At 40.9% G+C, this 19,204-nt stretch overlaps 1 protein-coding gene across 1 annotated transcript in view; it reads left to right on the forward strand.

Annotated features, from left to right (window-relative positions):
- The first annotated feature begins 2,185 nt into the window (after positions 1-2,185).
- Positions 2,186-19,204, forward strand: part of Coq2 (coenzyme Q2, polyprenyltransferase) — a 28,820-nt gene continuing 11,801 nt past the window's right edge. Inside the window, exons 1-3 of the mRNA XM_048364261.1 lie at positions 2,186-2,478; positions 8,649-8,815; positions 18,108-18,229. Of these exons, the coding sequence (XP_048220218.1) occupies positions 2,220-2,478; positions 8,649-8,815; positions 18,108-18,229 (548 nt within the window). The 5' untranslated portion in view covers positions 2,186-2,219. The remainder of the gene's footprint in view (positions 2,479-8,648; positions 8,816-18,107; positions 18,230-19,204) is intronic.

Consider the following 19,204-nt stretch of genomic DNA (forward strand, 5'->3'; position numbering starts at 1 on the left):
ACCTGCTTGCAAGGCTAGACCCTGAATGGCACTTTCCCACCATTCCTAGAGTAAAATCAGATCACTTTGCCTCAGCTGTTTTTGTTTTTGTGTGTGTGTGTGTGTGTGTGTGTGTGTGTGTTTTGTGTGTGTGTGTGTGTGTTTTTTTTTTTTTTTTTTTTTTTGCCAGTCCTGGGCCTTGGACTCAGGGCCTGAGCACTGTCCCTGGCTTCTTTTTGCTCAAGGCTAGCATTCTGCCACTTAAGCCATAGCGCCACTTCTGGCCTTTTCTATATATGTGGTGCTGAGGAATCGAACCCAGGGCCTCATGTATACAAGACAAGCACTCTTGCCACTAGGCCATATGCCCAGCCCTCAACTGTCTTATAAGCAATATGGTTACCTGCTTTCCTTTAAAACTCTGGACGTGGAGTCTCTAATATGCTCTTCTGGTAGATGTGACATTTCACACTCATTGTCACAACTTCTAATTCATACTGAAAGCATTAGTGGGGTTTCATGTGTATGTGCTGGAACTGGGGTTGAACTCAAGGCCTCTTACTCTCCCTTGGCTTTTTTGTTCAAGGCTGGCATTCTGCCACTTGACTCACACCTTCACTTCCAGTTTTTGGCTAGTTAATTGGAAATAAGAGTCAGATCTGTCTGCCTAAGTTGGCATCAAACTGTTATCCTCAGGCCTAAGCCTTTGAGTAGCTAAGGTTATGGGTGTGAGCCACTAGTGCCTGGTGGAATTAAGTTCCATCCTGTGTGACTATACTTAGAGAGGATGCTTGGCAGTTTACACCTAATTTCATCCTGACATGCTTACAAAAGCTATTTCCCTTTGCTGATTTTGCTTTTCATCTTTTGGCTTTAAGTCACAGTCATGAGTACAACTACATGCTGAATCCTAGGAGTCCTCTTAGTGAATCACTGAACCTGACAGTGATGTTGTGAACCTCTACCAGCTATATAGAAAGATAACTGCACTGAGTAAGCCTGTAGAATTGGAACAAAAGTCAGAAAAAAAAAGTTGATGCATCCTTTCACATATCAGCCTTTTCTGGGCTTTCCATTGCATTGAACATTCCTGTTTTTATAAATAAATAAAAACTGGAATTAATATTAATTCTAAAAGCAGACCTTAAAATCCCCCAAGAGGATTTATTCATATTTATAATATGTGGATATATTTTACTTCAATTGTTATAAGAAATGAAATAACTTCATAACCTTCCCTCCTCCTCCAGTGGAACATATTCACAATGCTTCTTGAACTTTAATAAAAATTTTAACCAATTTTAATTAATAAGTGGTACAAACTCCAGGCAATGAAAAAGAGTATGCAAGTGTAAACGTGTATAAGAGACATATAGCAACCTCTTCTGTTACTTGGAAAGAAACTCGGGTGTAAATAACATGCTGTGGGGGAAGGGACAACCTTCAGAAGGCCTCAAAAGCCAAGCTGAGGAATTTGAATCCCATTGGGTAAGCCACAGAGGCAATAGTGATTAACATTCCATTTTTTAAGACCTAAATCATCTCTAGCCTAAAAGATTCAGGGAAATTTCCAAATTGTAGGCTGGTCTGCCTGCTTTGCAAGAAGTGGTGCCCTTTGCACACTTAGGGCCCAGGCAGCCACCCTTCTGTTATTGAGATATCTCAAGAGTTCAATACACAGGTCTTAAGGAGATGGGCCCAAAGATGAACCCAACTCCCTGGAATAGTAAAATTCAGATGCCTGGCAGGCCTAGAATCACCCAGAGAAGGTAAATGAGAAGTGCCTGGCAGGTTCTTTCCGGTCACACTCTCTAGCTACCTCTCCATCCTAAGAACTTTGGCCATCCAACTTGAGGTTTCCATTTGTGTAACAAATGTCCCTAAATGTTATAAACACTGTTTACATTTTTTTTTGATTTGGCCATTTGGTCTCTTTTTAACACCTGATGTTAATATTAAATTAAATTAATATTTTGGGTTCAGTAGGATTTTCACAGCGTTTCTCTTTTTTTTTTTCTTTTTCCTGGTGCAACTGTTGCCCACGAATAAACACACCACTTCCTATTATAGGGAGCCGGCGGAGAACAGGAAGGTGCGCAAACAAATCCTGCAAGGTGAGACCACCTGGAGGAAAGGGCGTCCATCCCTCCCAGCAGACGCCACTGCTACGTCACTGTGCATGCCTGCCGGGGGCCGCCGCCGGGTGACGTCATCCAGCGGCGCCACGCCTCGCGAGCGCCATGCTGGGCTTGCGGGGAGCCCGGCTAACGCTGGGCCTGCGGGCCGCGGCTCCTGCGTGGCTGCGGGGCCCGGTCCACTGCTCCCCGGTTCTGATGCGTGCAGCAGGAACGCCCCATGTTGGGTACCGGACTGGGTTGGGTTCCGCCCCGCCGGAAGCACGCGGGCGCCCGCTCAGCCTGTCGGCGGCGGCCGTCGTGAGCTCGGCGCCCCGCCCCCTGCAGCCCTACCTGCGCCTCATGAGACTGGACAAGCCCATAGGTGAGTGCAGGAGACCGCGGCGAGGGCCACCGGACGTGCGGGCCCCCGCCCACCGAGCTGTGCGTGGTGGCCGGCGGGGAGTCCTGTAAGGAGTCAGTCGTGGGGGGAGGCGGGGGGGCGGGGGGGCACAGGGGCACAGTCGAGTGGTGCCCGAAGAAACCTGCCGGTCTCCGCGCCCTCTGAGTCGTGGGTGGACCACAGAGCCGGGTCGGAAACTACTCATTCCACAGTCTTCTAAACAGTCTCTCTAGCGGAACCCTGCCCCGGCACTTGCAGAGCTACTGTAATGAAGCACTTCTACATTCGTTGTAGTTGTTTGAACACAAATAAGTCAAATAAGCAGCTGAAGAAACATTCTCATTGTCAGAGCCAGACCAGAAGAACCGAGTGTTTTGATCCTGCGCTCTTTTCCCGCGTCAGTCGTAGCACAACAATTTAGTACATTTGATCGCGCAGCAGGTATTTGTTCTAGACTCCTCTGGCACCTCGTAATCGCCGGTTGAGGGGGAATCCCCCTGATCCCTCTAGATCTTTTCTTTGTTTTCCTTCAGTTGACACTACTAACCTTATGCGCTTTTTCTTTTCCTATTTATTTATATTACTTGTGGGGCTTGAACTCGGGAGGACCCGGGGACTGTCCCTGAGCTCTTTCATTCAGGGCTAATGCTCTACCACTTTGAGCCCAGCATCACTTCCGATTTTCTGATGGTTAATTGGAGATAAGAGTCCCACGGACTTTGCTGCCAGATATGGCTTCAAACCACAATTCTCAGATCTCAGCCTCCTGAATCGCTAGGATGACAGGCTTGTGTGACCAGCGCCCGGTCTTATGCATTTATTTTAATGCTGTTTGCAACACACATGATCTCCTTATACATGAGATGCCTAGAACATTGCCTAAGAATAGTACTAAGTAAGTTAAATCCCTGCCACATTGCCCAACCGTAGGGCTAAGAAGGAATACAGAAAGTCTCCAAGAAACAAATCTGGGGCTGGGATGTAGCTCAGTGGCAAAGCGCTTGCCTAGCAAGTGCAACATTCTGGGTTCGATTCCCAGTACCAAAAAAGAAAAAAAAAAAAAAAAACAGAAACGAAAGAAAGAAACTGAAGTTTGGGGCTAGGAATCTGGCTTAGCGGTAGAGTGTTTGCCTAGCATGCATGAAGCCCTGGATTCCTCAACACCACATAAACAGAAAAAGCCAGAAGTGGCACTGTGGCTCAAGTGGTAGAGTGCTAACCTTGAGAAAAAAAAAAAAATAGCTCAGAGACAGTGCCCAGGCCCTGAGTTCAAGCCCAGCGCTGGCCCAAAAAACTGTAGCCTGGTTGGCGGTGGGGAGGACAGTTGGTGGCCTCAGAAAGTATGAAATCAAATGGGTGGTCCAGATAGGGCCGCAGGAAAAAGTGAAATTGTGGCTCTTAAATACAAGAAAAAGTTTTAAGAAATTATACTTCAAAATGATAGGATTAAGCAGAAAGGCAAGCAGGAAATTTAGGCCAGTAGTACTACTTGCAGATGGCAGAATAACCTGATAATCCAAAACCTGCTGACAAGGAAATGGAATTGGGGGTGGGGAAGCCACAAAAGGCGGAAGTTAAGACACCTGTTAAGTAAGGTATTTTCTTGACTCTACCTCCTAAATGCTCAGATTACCAGTGTGTGCTGTTAAGCACTGAAAGACTTTGTTTTTAATATAGTCTACGTTTATGCACTACGTATTTGGGGTTAGAGCACTGCAAATCATAACAACTGGCAATTAAAGTATAAAAGCCTACTGGATGTTATGTATACTCCAGCCATCATTTGGATAATATGTTTAACCCCCTGTATTTTGGGGTCAAATTCAGATTGACAAAGCCTAAATTTGAAAATTGGCTATAATTCTGTTCTTGGTTTTTGCATCATAGAAACACACAGATAGCTTACAGACATTCAAAAGTTAACAGCTGCCACTCTCTTCCATTTGCACAGTCAAACCTCTGGTGTCTCTCTTGGTGACTACCACATTCTGCTATGTGACAGGATTAAAGGGATTTTGAGCAAAATTCTGGAACTAGACCTCTTGAATTTGAGTTTTCACTCATTTGAAGGACCATGGTTAAATTACTTAACCTTCTCTTTCGTTATTTTAATCAGTAAAATGAAACTAAACACTGGCTTTATACACTATAATAAAGATTCGTTAATGTATGTTAAATTATTTGAACACTACTTGACATACAAAAGGGGTTAAAAAATGTTAGTCATTTTTACTTGAGAAATAAGGATTAGAAAAAAGTTGCATTTATATAAAGACACCAGTCTATGTTTTTTTGCAGGATTTTTTCAGAAAATGTAGGTTTAACAAGTGAATTTGTTTTGAACAGTAGTGGAATTTCTGGTTTTTTATTTCTTTAAATTTCTTTAAATTATTTCTTTAAATTTCTCGTGTCATTATGTTTATTGTTTTACTTCACTGAGTTATATCTTGTAACTTTCATAGATTAATAGTAGGCCTTGTTATTTTTGAAAAGGTGATACAACTTCTTTCAAATGGGTTAGTCAACCTATATTTTTCAAGAAGTTTCACCAGGGGGCACTCTAGCCACTAAATTGGGATTATAGTTTAGTAGTTACTGGTGATTACGTTTTAACAAAATTCTACCATTAGTCTTAGACTCGGTTTACACTTCTCATCATCTTTCATAATTTGATTATTTTTATTAATTCCCTAGATATTTCCCCCCTTTTGCAGTAAATGTTTGTTTCTGCTACATATTTATCTCATTCTGCAGCTTCACAGAAAAGAGCATGAGGAATGAAAAATGTCACAGGAAAGAAGATATGTTGCTGGAAATCAGTAGGGAGCAACAAGTAGAACTTAACTGTATATAGAGATTTGGGGATAAAAATGTTAGCTTTGGACTTAACTGATGGCCTACCAGCAGGCTGCCTCAGTTGGAATTCTTCCATGGCCATTGACCGTGTGGCTTTGGATAAAGTCCTCTGTGCTCAGCATTTGCATTTATAAAGTTGGTTTGATGAAAATAGCTGCTGCCTTAGAAGTTTGTTGTAAGAATCAAACATGTTCTGTAAAAGTCCTGAACACATAGTAACTGCTCTGTATCTGTTTTTTTTTTTTTTTTTTGCCAGTCCTGGGCCTTGGACTCAGGGCCTGAGCACTGTCCCTGGCTTCTTTTTTGCTCAAGGCTAGCACTCTGCCACTTGAGCCACAGCGCCACTTCTGGCCATTTTCTGTATATGTGGTGCTGGGGAATCGAACCCAGGGCCTCATGCATACGAGGCAAGCTCTCTCGCCACTAGGCCATATCCCCAGCCCCTGTATCTGTTGTTTTTATAGCCATTATTGTTAATATTGTCATCTTATTACAACCCTTTGAGGTAAATGTTCTTTTCCCTCATTTACAGATGAAACCAGGATTTACATCTTCAGATACTTTAGTGTCTAGTGTCACTCAGCTTATAAGTGGCAGACAGAATTAAGAGGTCTGTGTGATTTTCCCCTTATCTATAGAAATCTTCCTCATCTACAGGAGAATTCTACAAATTCATATCAGGAAGTATACATAGTACTTAAAATATAGGCTTGTGATTGAAATGGAAGGACAAAGGGTGAACAAATGTAGCAGTGGTACTCACTAGACACTATGCTGAAAATGAACTGTACAATATGTGGGTAAGGACAGGATGGAAAAACTGGAAGAGAATGAGGGAAGGGGGTGACATTGTCCAAAAAGAAATGTACTCTTAACCTGACTTGTATAACTGTAACATTGCCTTTGTAATAACAGTTTAAAATTAAAAGACAATATAGGCTCGTGGTCAAAGACATTTTGCTCCTGGGAAAATTTTCTATAGGTGGTTATATACCCTGCTCTAGAATTTTTTTTTCTTTTTTGTGGACCCTTCACTTCTAGTTGCACCAAGCAAATTATATACCTAAACATTCGCCGTTCTAGCCCAGGAGGACAGTATCAGATACTCCTGTGTCCCTGGGGAACTCTACTGGTACCTCCAGCATAAAGGAAATAGTCCTGTTATTTTATGTAACCTCTCTCTCTTTCACATCTCTATGTTGAAGTTCTTTTTTTTTTTTTTTTTTTTGCCAGTCCTGGGCCTTGGACTCAGGGCCTGAGCACTGTCCCTGGCTTCTTCCCGCTCAAGGCTAGCACTCTGCCACTTGAGCCACAGCGCCGCTTCTGGCCATTTTCTGTATATGTGGTGCTGGGGAATCGAACCTAGGGCCTCGTGTATCCGAGGCAGGCACTCTTGCCGCTAGGCTATATCCCCAGCCCCGTATGTTGAAGTTCTTCATAGTACTTTTTCCCTAAAGATGTTGAGAATTAGATGAGGTTGTACATATAAAGTATTTAGAACATTGTGTGATACCTCATGAACATTAAATAAATGTTAGCTACTCTTGCCTTAAATGGACACACTAAAGATTAGTCTGTCCAGGAATATCTGATTTCAGGTACTGGGATGGTGGTTCCTCAAGGATTTTTCTTGAGGCTTCTCATCTTTTCTGCTTTGTAAGTTTAAACCCTCATTGGAATAGCTTCTCTCATTCCTCTTGTTTGAAAGAAAAAATTATAAAGGTGGTTTACAGAGGGGTTGCAGTTACAGAAGTCAGGTAAAGAGTACTCCCTCCTATTTACTTCCTTCCCAAATAACTTGGCATGGTTAGGTCTTGTGTCCTTATAGCACCTTGTTATTATCCTGTTGGATTGACCTTTTATTGTTATTGCTTAACTATTTTTATTTATAAGCTGTGAGGCAGAAACTAGCCTTCAGTCGCCATTATATACTGTGTCTAGCACAGTACTGGCACGGATTATATACTTCATAAATATTTGTGTATGAATCAAGCTTTAAACATGCTTATAGACTTCAGCCATTTTAACATTTTTATGTAGGATTTGATTTTTTATATGCAAATCCTTTTTCTCTGTCCCTAAGTAAGTAAAACTTAGAACTTATCTACTACTCCTTATCAATAAACTTTGAAACACTTGCTTTTTGATAGGATAGGTAGGATGTAAAGTCTCTCATCTGTACTGTCTATTTGCTTTTAGCTTCAAGATGTAGGGTTAAGAATTAGGCAGAGTATGATGTCTCCTGTTTATAATCCTAGATACTTAATAGTTGGATATCAGGAAGGTCAAAGTTCAAGGCCAGCCTAGTGGAGTAAAGTTAGTGAAACCCCATCAACAAAATATTAACAGGGTATAGTAGTATCTACAATCCCAGCTATGTGGGGGCAGATGAGATAGAATAACTATGGTTCAGGGCCCACCCAGGCAAAAAGAGTCTATCTGAGAAATAAGTAAAGCCCAAAGGCTGAGAGGCAAGGCTTAAGTGATGAGTGCTGCGTAGAAAGTATATAGTTCAAAGCCCCCACACAAATAAGAACTAGGTTATTAGTGTATGTAACTGTAAACCATTCGGTACAAAGTTATACTCCCTCTTTCTCAGGGCCATATCAGGCATATTAACAGAAAAGGGTTTTACTAAATGAAGTATATAGTATATGCACATGACAGAAAATTCAGAAAGTTCTGGGGTAATGTGTTCTCCCACATTATCTCTTAAAATAGTTCCCTTCTGAGAAACAGCTGCTATCAGTCATAATGTGGCTTTTCTGAATTGTGTCAGTGTGTGAACATACTAACATTCAAATAACACATATTTGTTATGTGTGTGTATGCATGTGCAGCATAGTTTTTAAATTGTCTTCTGTAAGCAGGCTATTTTATAGCTTCATCTAAAAATGCATGAGACTATCCAACTTCCCAGAGAGTGTTATAAGACTTTGAACTTTGCCAATCTAATAGGTGAAAAATGTTCTTACAAGAATGTAGTTTTCATGTGTGTTTCTCAAAGCTTTGTATGTTTGAGCCATTTCCTTGTATTTCTTTTATATGAACTTTTATTGTGTCTTTTGTACATTTCTTTATTGGACTACTATTCTTTTCTTTGTGGGAATTCTTTGCACATTAGTGAGAACAGTCCTTTGTAATACAAGTTGCAGAGTTATTTTCCCAGGTTTGTTAGGTGTGTGTTTGTTTTAACTTTGCTTATAGTGTTTTTCTTTGGAGCATGTAATTAAACAATGCATATGGTTTAAAACTGACTTGAATTTGTACCTTTTTGTCTTTTTACTTTTGCTTAGGGACCTGGCTACTGTATTTGCCATGTACCTGGAGCATTGGTTTGGCAGCTGAGCCAGGTTGCTTCCCAGACTGGTACATGTTATCCCTCTTTGGCACTGGAGCTATCCTGATGCGTGGAGCAGGCTGTACTATTAATGACATGTGGGACCGTGACTACGATAAAAAGGTAGTTTCGTCCTGGAGAGGAACAGAGAAGCTCCTTTCAGTTCTACAGTGTACCTTGATGGCATTACTTTCAAATGCCACATAAAGCAACCAGGCAGGTCTTTGGTTCTCTTACCTACAATGCAGTATAAGGTGCTGGTTGGTATCAGATGAATAGCTGGGGGTTGTAAAGTGCAGTTTCTTAATACAAGAATAGCCACAGGGCAAGGTGTGTACTTTATTTTCACAAAGTGAATGAAGAAATTGAGAGCTAAAGATAAAGGACTTGTGAAAGCTTAGAGTTAAAATTAACTCTCACTGAATATTTTCAGTGAAAAAGTTTCACTGGGGCTTGAACACAGGGCCTCATGTTCCCATGTGGCTTTTTGGCTCACAGCTGGTACCTCTACCATTTGAGCTACATCTCAAGTTCTATTAGTTTTGGGTGTCTGGAGGAATTTTCTGCTTGGGCTAGCTTTGAACCCCAATTCTTGTATTTCAACCTCCTAAGTATTTAGGATTGTAGGTGGGAGCCAGGAGCACTGGACAGTCACCTTTTTTTTTGGTGCTAGTCTTGGGGCTTGAACTCAGGGCCCAGGTGCTGTACCTGAACTTTTTGCTCAAGGCTAGTACCCCAAACCACTTGAGCCGCAGCTCCATTTCTGCCGGGTTTTTTTGTTTGTTTGTTGCCAGTCCTGGGCCTTGGACTCAGGGCCTGAGCACTGTCCCTGCCTTCTTTTTGCTCAAGGCTAGCACTCTGCCACTTGAGTCACAGTACCACTTCTGGCCACTTTCTGTATATGTAGTGCTGGGGAATCGAACCCAGGGCTTCAAGTATACGAGGCAAGCGCTCTTGCCACTAGGCCATATCCCCAGCCCCCTGGTTTTGTTTTTTTTTCCCACTGGTTAGTTGGAGTCTCATGGACTTTCCTGCCAGGGCTAGCTTCATACCTTGATCCTCCTCAGATCTCAGCCTCCTGAGTAGTTAGGATTACAGGCATGAGCCACCAGTGCCTAGCACACCCAGTGTTTTTAGTGTCCAAAAGATACACCATCCCTTCTTATAACATCTATTTTTGTGCCTGACTTTTCTTTCTTTCTTTTTTTTTTTATTCCAAGATACTTTATTTTCAAAACAGGTCCCAACACAAAGCTTCTGGCCCTTGCCGCCATTGTACAAGCTACAAAAGCTTGCTCAGCATCCAAGGGGCACTCTTTATAGCATGTTGGAAAAGTGAGTAAAAATCCATAGAAAACAAATATGCAAAGTTTCCATAGGAACACAGAAAAGTGTGACCCCCATCTCCTAGGCTTCTGTTACTGCTGTATCAGTGCCAGCCCTATTCTCACAAAGACGTTCAAAACTAGCAGTAATTAAGTGGTCCCTAATGATTCTTATGTAAATCAGTTGTTCATTGATTAATCTTAACTTGAACCTTTTAGTATTGGCTATGTAGGAATCCCTCCTTGATCCTGTTTGTATTTAAACTTTTCATTTACCCACAATTCAAATGTAAAGTTCCAGAAATAAACAAGTATAAGTTTTTTTTTTTTTTTTTTTTTTTTTTTTTTTTTTTTTTTGGCCAGTCCTGGGCCTTGGACTCCGGGCCTGAGCACTGTCCCTGGCTTCTTCCAGCTCAAGGCTAGCACTCTGCCACTTGAGCCACAGCGCCGCTTCTGGCCGTTTTCTGTATATGTGGTGCTGGGGAATCGAACCTAGGGCCTCGTGTAGCCGAGGCAGGCACTCTTGCCACTAGGCTATATCCCCAGCCCAACAAGTATAAGTTTTAAGCACCCTTCTGAGTAGCAATATGAACTTTTTTTAGTGTATTGTTATGATAATTTTATTATTGACTTTTAGGTAATCTTTTACTGGGCCTAATTTATAAAATGATATTCATAAATTAAACATTACTATAAATATGTATGTATAGGAAAAAGGATAGTGTACTTGGCGTTTAGTACTATCTGTGATTCCAGGCATCCATTGGGGTTCTTAGAATGTATTCCTCATGGTAAAGAGGAACTACTGTTATTATTTCTCAAACGAATGCACAGAAATGCAAAAGATAGAAAGTGCAAGTCTTTCCTTCTCCCTGGGCTTCCAGAGAAAACTGCAGCTGACAGTTTGCAGCATTATATACCTCTAGATTATTTGCTATGCATATTTTAGTACCTGGGTTTAACTACTACTTCAACAGACCATATTCTCTCAAGGGAAGGGCCCATGTTATTTGTCCTTTATTCTACCAACTGTGCCATAAGTACATGATCATTGAGTGCCTGAGTAAATGACTCAGGTGAACTTTGAATTGAAAAAAAAAAAACCATAGTAAATATATAAAGTTATATCAGAAAAGTGATTACCCCTAGTTATCTCTCATATAATCAAAAAGTTCCTTAAGAGGGGCTGGGGATATAGCCTAGTGGCAAGAGTGCCTGCCTCGGATACACGAGGCCCTAGGTTCGATTCCCCAGCACCACATATACAGAAAATGGCCAGAAGCGGCGCTGTGGCTCAAGTGGCAGAGTGCTAGCCTTGAGCGGGAAGAAGCCAGGGACAGTGCTCAGGCCCTGAGTCCAAGGCCCAGGACTGGCAAAAAAAAAAGTTCCTTAAGGCCCACGTTTATAATGTTTTATAAAAATGTCACATTCATGTTGCTTATTTCTTGAGTACTTGCTGTCTATAAGACCCAGGGACTAAGATTCTAGAGTTACATGAAGAACATGCCTAATCATAGGCTTTCCTGTTAAAATAAAGTGGCAATGTCATGAGAATAGTATATACCTGGGAACTTACTGAGAACCACCTCCCTGAACCTCGGGTAGATGACCAGAAAGAACTTTCAAGCTTAGGAGGGAGTGAGCTTTGAACTCCATCAAAGCAAGCTGGCCAAAATAGAGAGGGTTGGAGAGTGCAGGGAATGGAGGTGTAAGTGAAATAAACTTTATTGTGTTCGATAACTGCAACTACCTGTGTGGGTGGAGGATAGCACGCGGAGGAGAAGTGGCCTGAGCCAGATGGTAAAGCATCTCTATACCACACCAACATAGCTGGGATGCCTCCATTTGTGCCAGCAAATGTACACTTTGTTCATTTGAATGTCCCCAATCTTGATCAGCTTTTCATTCTGTTTTGTTTTGTTTTGTTTTTTTTGGCCAGTCCTGGGCCTTGAATTCAGGGCCTGAGCACTATCCCTGGCTTCCTTTTGCTCAAGGCTAGCACTCTGCCACTAGAGCCACAGTGCCACTTCTGGCCGTTTTCTGTGTATGTGGTGCTGGGGAATCGAACCCAGTGCCTCATGTATACCAGGCAAGCTCTCTTGCCACTAGGCCATATCCCCAGCCCTTTTTTTTTTTTTTTTTTTTTTTTTGCCAGTCCTGGGCCTTGGACTCAGGGCCTGCGCACTGTCCCTGGCTTCTTTTTGCTCAAGGCTAGCACTCTGCCACTTGAGCCACAGTGCCACTTCTGGCCGTTTTCTGTATATGTGGTGCTGGGGAATCGAACCCCAGGGCCTCATGTATACGAGGCAAGCTCTCTTGCCACTAGGCCATATCCCCAGCCCCCAGCTTTTCATTCTGTATACATGTGAAGGAGACATCAGAATAATTCTTGAGGGGCTGGGGATATGGCCTAGTGGCAAGAGTGCTTGCCTCGTATACATGAGGCCCTGGGTTCGATTCCCCAGCACCACATATACAGAAAACGGCCAGAAGTGGCACTGTGGCTCAAGTGGCAGAGTGCTAGCCTTGAGCAAAAAGAAGCCAGGGACAGTGCTCAGGCCCTGAGTCCAAGGCCCAGGACTGGCCAAAAAAAAAGAATAATTCTTGAACATGTAGAGTAGTTTATCAATCCCTTTTATTTTAAAAAAAAAATAACCTGCTAGCTCAATATAGGCTAGAAAATGAAAATTAGTGCTATAAATTAATATTAATTTGTGAGGAATTGATCTGTGTAAACAAGTGAATATTTTTTTGAAAAACAGTTTGTTGTTGGGAGCCTAGAAAAACTAAGACTTATATGACCTTGGTTATAGGAAATTTGAAGATGAAATGCAAAATTGTAATTTCAGAGTTGTTATTCCATTCTTAACATTTTTGACTATTATCTCCTAGTTCCATTGATTTTGACTTGTGTGCTGGAGATGGAATAGACATTTTTCCCTATTCTTTCTAGTACAACTAAAATTCCTGGACATACATATATATGTATATTGTGTGTGTGTGTGTATATATATATATATACATATATGTACATATACATGTCATTTAAAAGACCAGAGAAAAAATGATTGTCTAGGAACCTAAGTACCCAACAACGTGGTTGAAGTTTCTGAATTTTTTTTCCTTGTGTGTGTTTATCTTGGAACTAAAGTATAGCAACCTGGTAACATCGATGGGTACAAACAAAAGAAAGCCCCAACAGGCTGGGAATATGGCCTAGTGGCAGGAGTGCTTGCCTTGTATACGTGAATCCCTGGGTTCAATTCCCCAGCACCACACATACAGAAAACAGCCAGAAGTGGCGCTATGGCTCAAGTGGCAGAGTGCTATCTGGGGCAAAAAGAAGCCAGGGACAGTGTTCAGGCCCTGAGTCCAAGGCCCAGGACTGGCCAAAATAAAAAAAGAAAGCCCCGGGCTGGGGATATGGCCTAGTGGCAAGAGCGCTTGCCTCTTATACATGAGGCCCTGGGTTCGATTCCCCAGCACCACATATACAGAAAACGTCCAGAAGTGGCGCTGTGGCTCAAGTGGCAGAGTGCTAGACTTGAGCGAAAAGAAGCCAGGGACATTGCTCCGGCCCTGAGTCCAAGCCCCAGGACTGGCCAAAAAAAAAAAGAAAGCCCCAACAAAAGACTATTGTTAACTTCACCTGGTAATAATTTGGCAACATCTCCACCCTCTTACCCTGCCAGAGCAGTATCAAAAAACAGCTGAAACAGTTTAAGTGAGAGCCATAGTCTTATATCATAATACTCAAATTTTCTAAACTTTGATTAAAAGTCATGTATCATATCAGAACTAGGGAAGTCAATACAGGAATGGTCAAAATGGTGACGATGTTATCTGATAAAGATTCTTAAAACAGGGGCTGGGGATATGGCCTAGTGGCAAGAGTGCTTGCCTCGTATACATGAGGCCCTGGGTTCAATTCCCCAGCACCACATATACAGAAAATAGCCAGAAGTGGCGCTGTGATTCAAGTGGCAGAGTGCTAGCCTTGAGCAAAAAGAAGCCAGGGACAGTGCTCAGGCCCTGAGTCCAAGCCCCAGGACTGGCAAAAAAAAAAAAAAAAGATTCTTAAAACAATAATTACAGCTCGCCATTGCTGGTTCCTGCCCATAATTCTAGCTATTCAGGAAGCTGAGGTCCAGAAGATTGCTGTTAAAATCCAGCCCTGGGGGGAGGGGTGAAAGCAGGGGGGGGGCGCGCGTATGGGAGGAGGTAATAATTTGGATAAGAAATATATGCTCACTGCCATACATATGAAACTGTAACCCCTCTGTACATCACTTTGACAATAAATAAATATATATTTTTTTTTTTTTTTAATCCAGCCCCGTCAGAAAAGTCTGCAAGACTCCATCTACAAAAGAACTGGCAAAAAAAAAAAAAACTAAGCTAGAGGCCTGGCTTAAGTGGTAGAGCACCAACCAAGGAAGCAAGCCAAGCAAATGTGAGGCCCTGGGTTCAGACTCTAATACCAAGAAAAAACAAGCAATTATCTTAAGTATGCTTCAGTGAGCAGTAAAACATGAATGGAAAAGTGGAGATGGTGCAATGCAGACTTAATGGCTAGGCTCAATAGCAGAATGACCTGGTCAAAAAAAGAAGCAATAAACTAGAGATAGAAAAAAATACCTGGTATAGTGGTACATACCTGTAGTCCCAGCTACTTAGAGTATGTATGAAGCAGTATCGCAAGTTTGTTGGGTTGTTGTTTTTGTTTTTGGTAGTGGGGCTTGTACCCAGAGCCTGGGCACTGTCCCTGAGTTTTTTTCACTCAAGGCTAGCACTGTACCACTTTGAGCCACAGCAGCACTTCTAGTTTTCTGGTGGTTAATTGGAGATAAGAGTCTCGTGGACTTTCCTGCCTGGCCTGGCTTCAAACCACAGTCTTCAAAATTTAATCTCCTGAGTAGGTAGGATTACAGGCATGAGCCACTGGCAAGCCCAGCATTTGAGAAGGTGAGAAACCTCTCAACATGGTAAAGAAATCTATATCAAGATATATCATAATTAAACCTCTGAAAACTAAAGAAAATTTTAAAGTTTTTAAGCAGCAGGATAGAAATACTAAAAGCATAATCCATAAAGGAATGTTGCTAAATTAGACTTCATCAAAAATGAATGAGCTGGAAAGACTAAAGAGGATTAAAAGGCAAGATACTAAGAGAAAATAAAGAACCTTGAAAACTAAAGAAATAAAATCTTGTTAGAATATAGATAATGATATTTCAGCAAAGAATATACACAGATTAGAAGTAGCACATAAAATATGTTTATCATGCTTGACTTTTCTGTCAAGAACTAAAAGGGAGATGATTTAGATCCAGCCTCCTGCCACTTTTCTCATACTAATGCAGTCCGGGGTATGTGTTTTCATGCTACAAAAGTGCATTCCTTCAGAGTTATTGAGGAAGTTTGGCTCATCTAAATTCTTTCATATCTTTTTTTTTAAAGGATGAGTTGGGCTTGGCTTAATTATAATGCTTACTTGAATTTCTTAAAAGGCAATAAATTCATTATGAAAGACATTATGGCCCAGGGTTTTATGTAGCACCTTGCATGTTGTGTCAATTGTTAATATGCTAAAGATAGTCATTTAGAGTCCATGGGTTAAGTGTGTTTGTCAATGTTGTGTTAATAATTTACCAGCCTGCTTAGGCTAAAAACTATGAAATAACCTGACTTATGGAGTTGTAACTCCTTTGTATGAATGACTACATAATAATAACAATTTAAAAAATTTTAAGAACTTTGAAATAATGTGAGCTCACAGGTATTAATGATGTATGTACTCTTGTAAACTATGAATACTCTGATTTCATAGGATGTGTTTTGATCCTCATGTTACTTCATTTTCATTCTTCTTGAAGTACTTGTTGATTGCAGCTTTCCAATTTACTAGATCATTATGTACTAAAGAGGCAAAGTAATATAGTAAGACTGGCCTTGCCTTTATTCTTCCTAGTATCTGGGAAACACAAGACTCTGCTGTGGTTTCAGTAGAAATTTTAAGAATTTGTGAATGGCTGAGGTTTCAGTGAAATTTCTCAATTGGAACTCCTAGAATACTTACTGGAATAATGGTAATATCCGGAAACAAATACAAGCATTATTTCAATTTAAAGTTTTAGGAAGGAAGTCAGGTAAAATCTAGCACTGTTACTCACACTAGGATCAATCATTGCCCACAGTTTTTAAGAAGCTGCTGTGTGGTATAGTGAAGCGTGATAGAAATACCAGCCCAGTGTGGGTGCCTCGCATCTGTAATCCTAGCTACTCACAGGCTGAGATCCAAGGATTGCAGTTTGAAGCCAGCCCAGGAAAGGAAAGTCTGTGAGACTCTTATCGCCAATTAACCATCAGAAAACTGGAAGTGGCACTATGGTTCAGGGTGGTAGAGTACTAGCCTTGAGCAAAAAAGGTCAGGGACAGTGCCCAGGCCCTGAGTTCAAGCCTAAGAAACGGGAGCTGGCCCTGGTGGCTCCTGCCTATAATCAATTCCCACAAATGACAAAAGAAAAAAAGAAATACAATCGAAATACAATCTCAACAAACACTTTCTATAAATGACCAGTTAGCAAAGCTTTTAGGCTTTGTGATCCGTATCATCTTCATTGCAATTAGTAAAGTCTTTGAGTGACAAAATAGCCATAGATTGTATTAAAAGGAATGAGCATGGCTATGTTCCTATTTATGAATACCAAAGTTGAATTTCATATTATTTCCTTATTATGTTATTCTTTTTCAAGAAATATCATTTAAAAAGTATCTTAAAACCATTCCTAGCTCATCAGCCATACAAAAAATTGGTAGAAGGCTAGATTTGTTCGACAGGCTGTTTTTGTAATGTTTTGTATCAATCATATAAAAACATGTTAGCTTAGTGATATATAACAATTACTGCATATTTGTATGCCTCAGGCAGTATATTTGCTCTATAAAATAAGTGTTCATATTCCTTTTTCCTCAATTTTTCTTTCAACAGGAAAGTAACCTAAGACTGGGAGAGGTTCAGTGATTTACCAAAGTTTATCTATTCAGTAAATGATGGAATTGGATCTAATGTTGCAAATCCTGAGTTCTTCCAGTAGTATTGTAAATATGGATGTGTTCTCTCTTTGTGGTTGAATATAGGGTAATCCCATTTCATGAAGGAAACTGCAGCTAGTGCAAATGGTCTGTTCACTTGCTCTGTCCACATGCTCACATGATTTTACCTGGCCAACATGGTGTTAGAAGTCCTCGACTAAAAACTAGCTCCATCTGGCTTCTTTTTAGGTCTGCATTCTCTAATGTTTCCCATGCTCAAAACCTTTGTATGTGATATTTGCTTTATCCAATATTGTTCTCTTCTCTTTCCTAAGAATTCTCACCATTATACCTTATTTCTCCATGTAAATGGTGGAAATTGAGCTTTTTTTTTTTTTTTTTTTTTGGCCAGGCTTAGGGCTTCAACTCAGAGACTAAGTGCTGTCCTTAGCCTTTTTGCTCAAGCTACTGCCCTATACTTCCCAGTTTTTGGAATTTTGTTGGAGATAACAGTCTCATGGATTTCCTGCCTGAGCTAGCTTCAATCCTCAGATCTCAGCTTCCTGCATAGCTAGGATTACTGGTGGCAGGCAGCCTGACTGAACATAAGTATTTCTAACCTAGACAAATTGTTCTGTTTTGTTTTGAGGTAAGGATGAGAAGTTAAAAGGGAATGAGACATATGTTGGAAATGAACTGTAGAACTTGGAGGGCAGGGATTAGGGAGGGAGGAAAAGTGGGAGAAAACTGGGGGAGGGGGTAACAAAGTTTAACAAGAAATGTACTCACTATATTATGTATGTAACTGTGACCCCTTTGTATATCACCTTGACCATAGAATTAAATTTCTGAAAAGGGAGGTAATGGATAGTGGGAATAGCTAGCTTTTTCAAAAACTATTTTAAATATGCAATTTGATTTCTTGGAAGTACTTCAAATGTTGGTTTCAGTCTGTACACATTTGTGCCTTAGTGCCTACCAGTCTCTTTGACTTAAATGTTTAAATAAATGAATAGTCATTATGTGAAGCTAAGGTATTCTTTTCCTGTGTTAAGGTTACAAGAACAGCAAATCGCCCAATAGCTGCTGGAGACATTTCAACTTTCCAATCCTTTGTTTTTCTCGGAGGACAACTGACCTTGGCACTGGGTGTTCTTCTATGTCTGAATTACTACAGGTATTTTTGGAATTACTACAGGGTTATTAAATGTGTTCTACATAACTATGTGTAAAAATTGCTCTTTTAAAATAGAGAAAGAAGTAGAAATATTTATACCAAGTCAATGTTTATTGGAGCATTTTTGTAAGTTAACAAATATAAAAACAGTAACTTTGTAAAATCTGCTTCACGAACGCTTTTGGCAAAAGGAGTTAAGAAATCAGCATTAATTTATTCTGAATTGCCTTCAGTATTTGTACTGTATGTTCTTTTTTTATTTTGTTTTGTTTTTTGCCAGTCCTGGGGCTTGGACTCAGGGCCTGAGCACTGTCCCTGGCTTCTTTTTGCTCAAGGCTAGCACTCTACCACTTGAGCCACAGCGCCACTTCTGGCTTTTTCCCTCTATGTGGTGCTGAGGAATCAAACCCAGGGTTTCATGTATACGAGGCAAGCACTTTACCACGAGGCCATATTCCCAGCCCCCTATACTGTATGTTCTCTAAAGGAACAGGTCACTTTGCAAGAGCCCCATGTCTGTGTGTAATTTTATATATATACTGACAGTTCTCCCTGACATGTATGGAAGCCAAAATAACTCTACTTGTTTGCAGAAGCAGAAACTCTCTTTTCCAGCAACTGTCTAATCCAAATGACAAGGAAGAGGTGAGAGGCCTACTCTAGTGTTTTGTAGACAGACACGCAGTTATATTTTTGTGCTTTAGAGGGCTACTTATGAAGTGTTTCAGAGAGGGAGCAAAATTTTTTAAAGGAGGGATATGCCAGCAGTGGGCATGATTTTGTATACGAGGCAAGCGTTCTTGCCACTAGGCCATAATCCCAGCTGGGCATGATTTTGTACAGTAGGCTTTATTACATATATGCCTTGCCTTGATAGCATCAATAACAAGAAAACCCCTTGGAAGATTATTCTTGAAGGGAATAGTGCTAGCTGAACTTGTTCTTAGATACCTAAGAATAGCTTACATGTATATA

This window comes from Perognathus longimembris, chromosome 16, assembly GCF_023159225.1.
Source record: "Perognathus longimembris pacificus isolate PPM17 chromosome 16, ASM2315922v1, whole genome shotgun sequence".
NCBI lineage: Eukaryota > Metazoa > Chordata > Mammalia > Rodentia > Heteromyidae > Perognathus > Perognathus longimembris.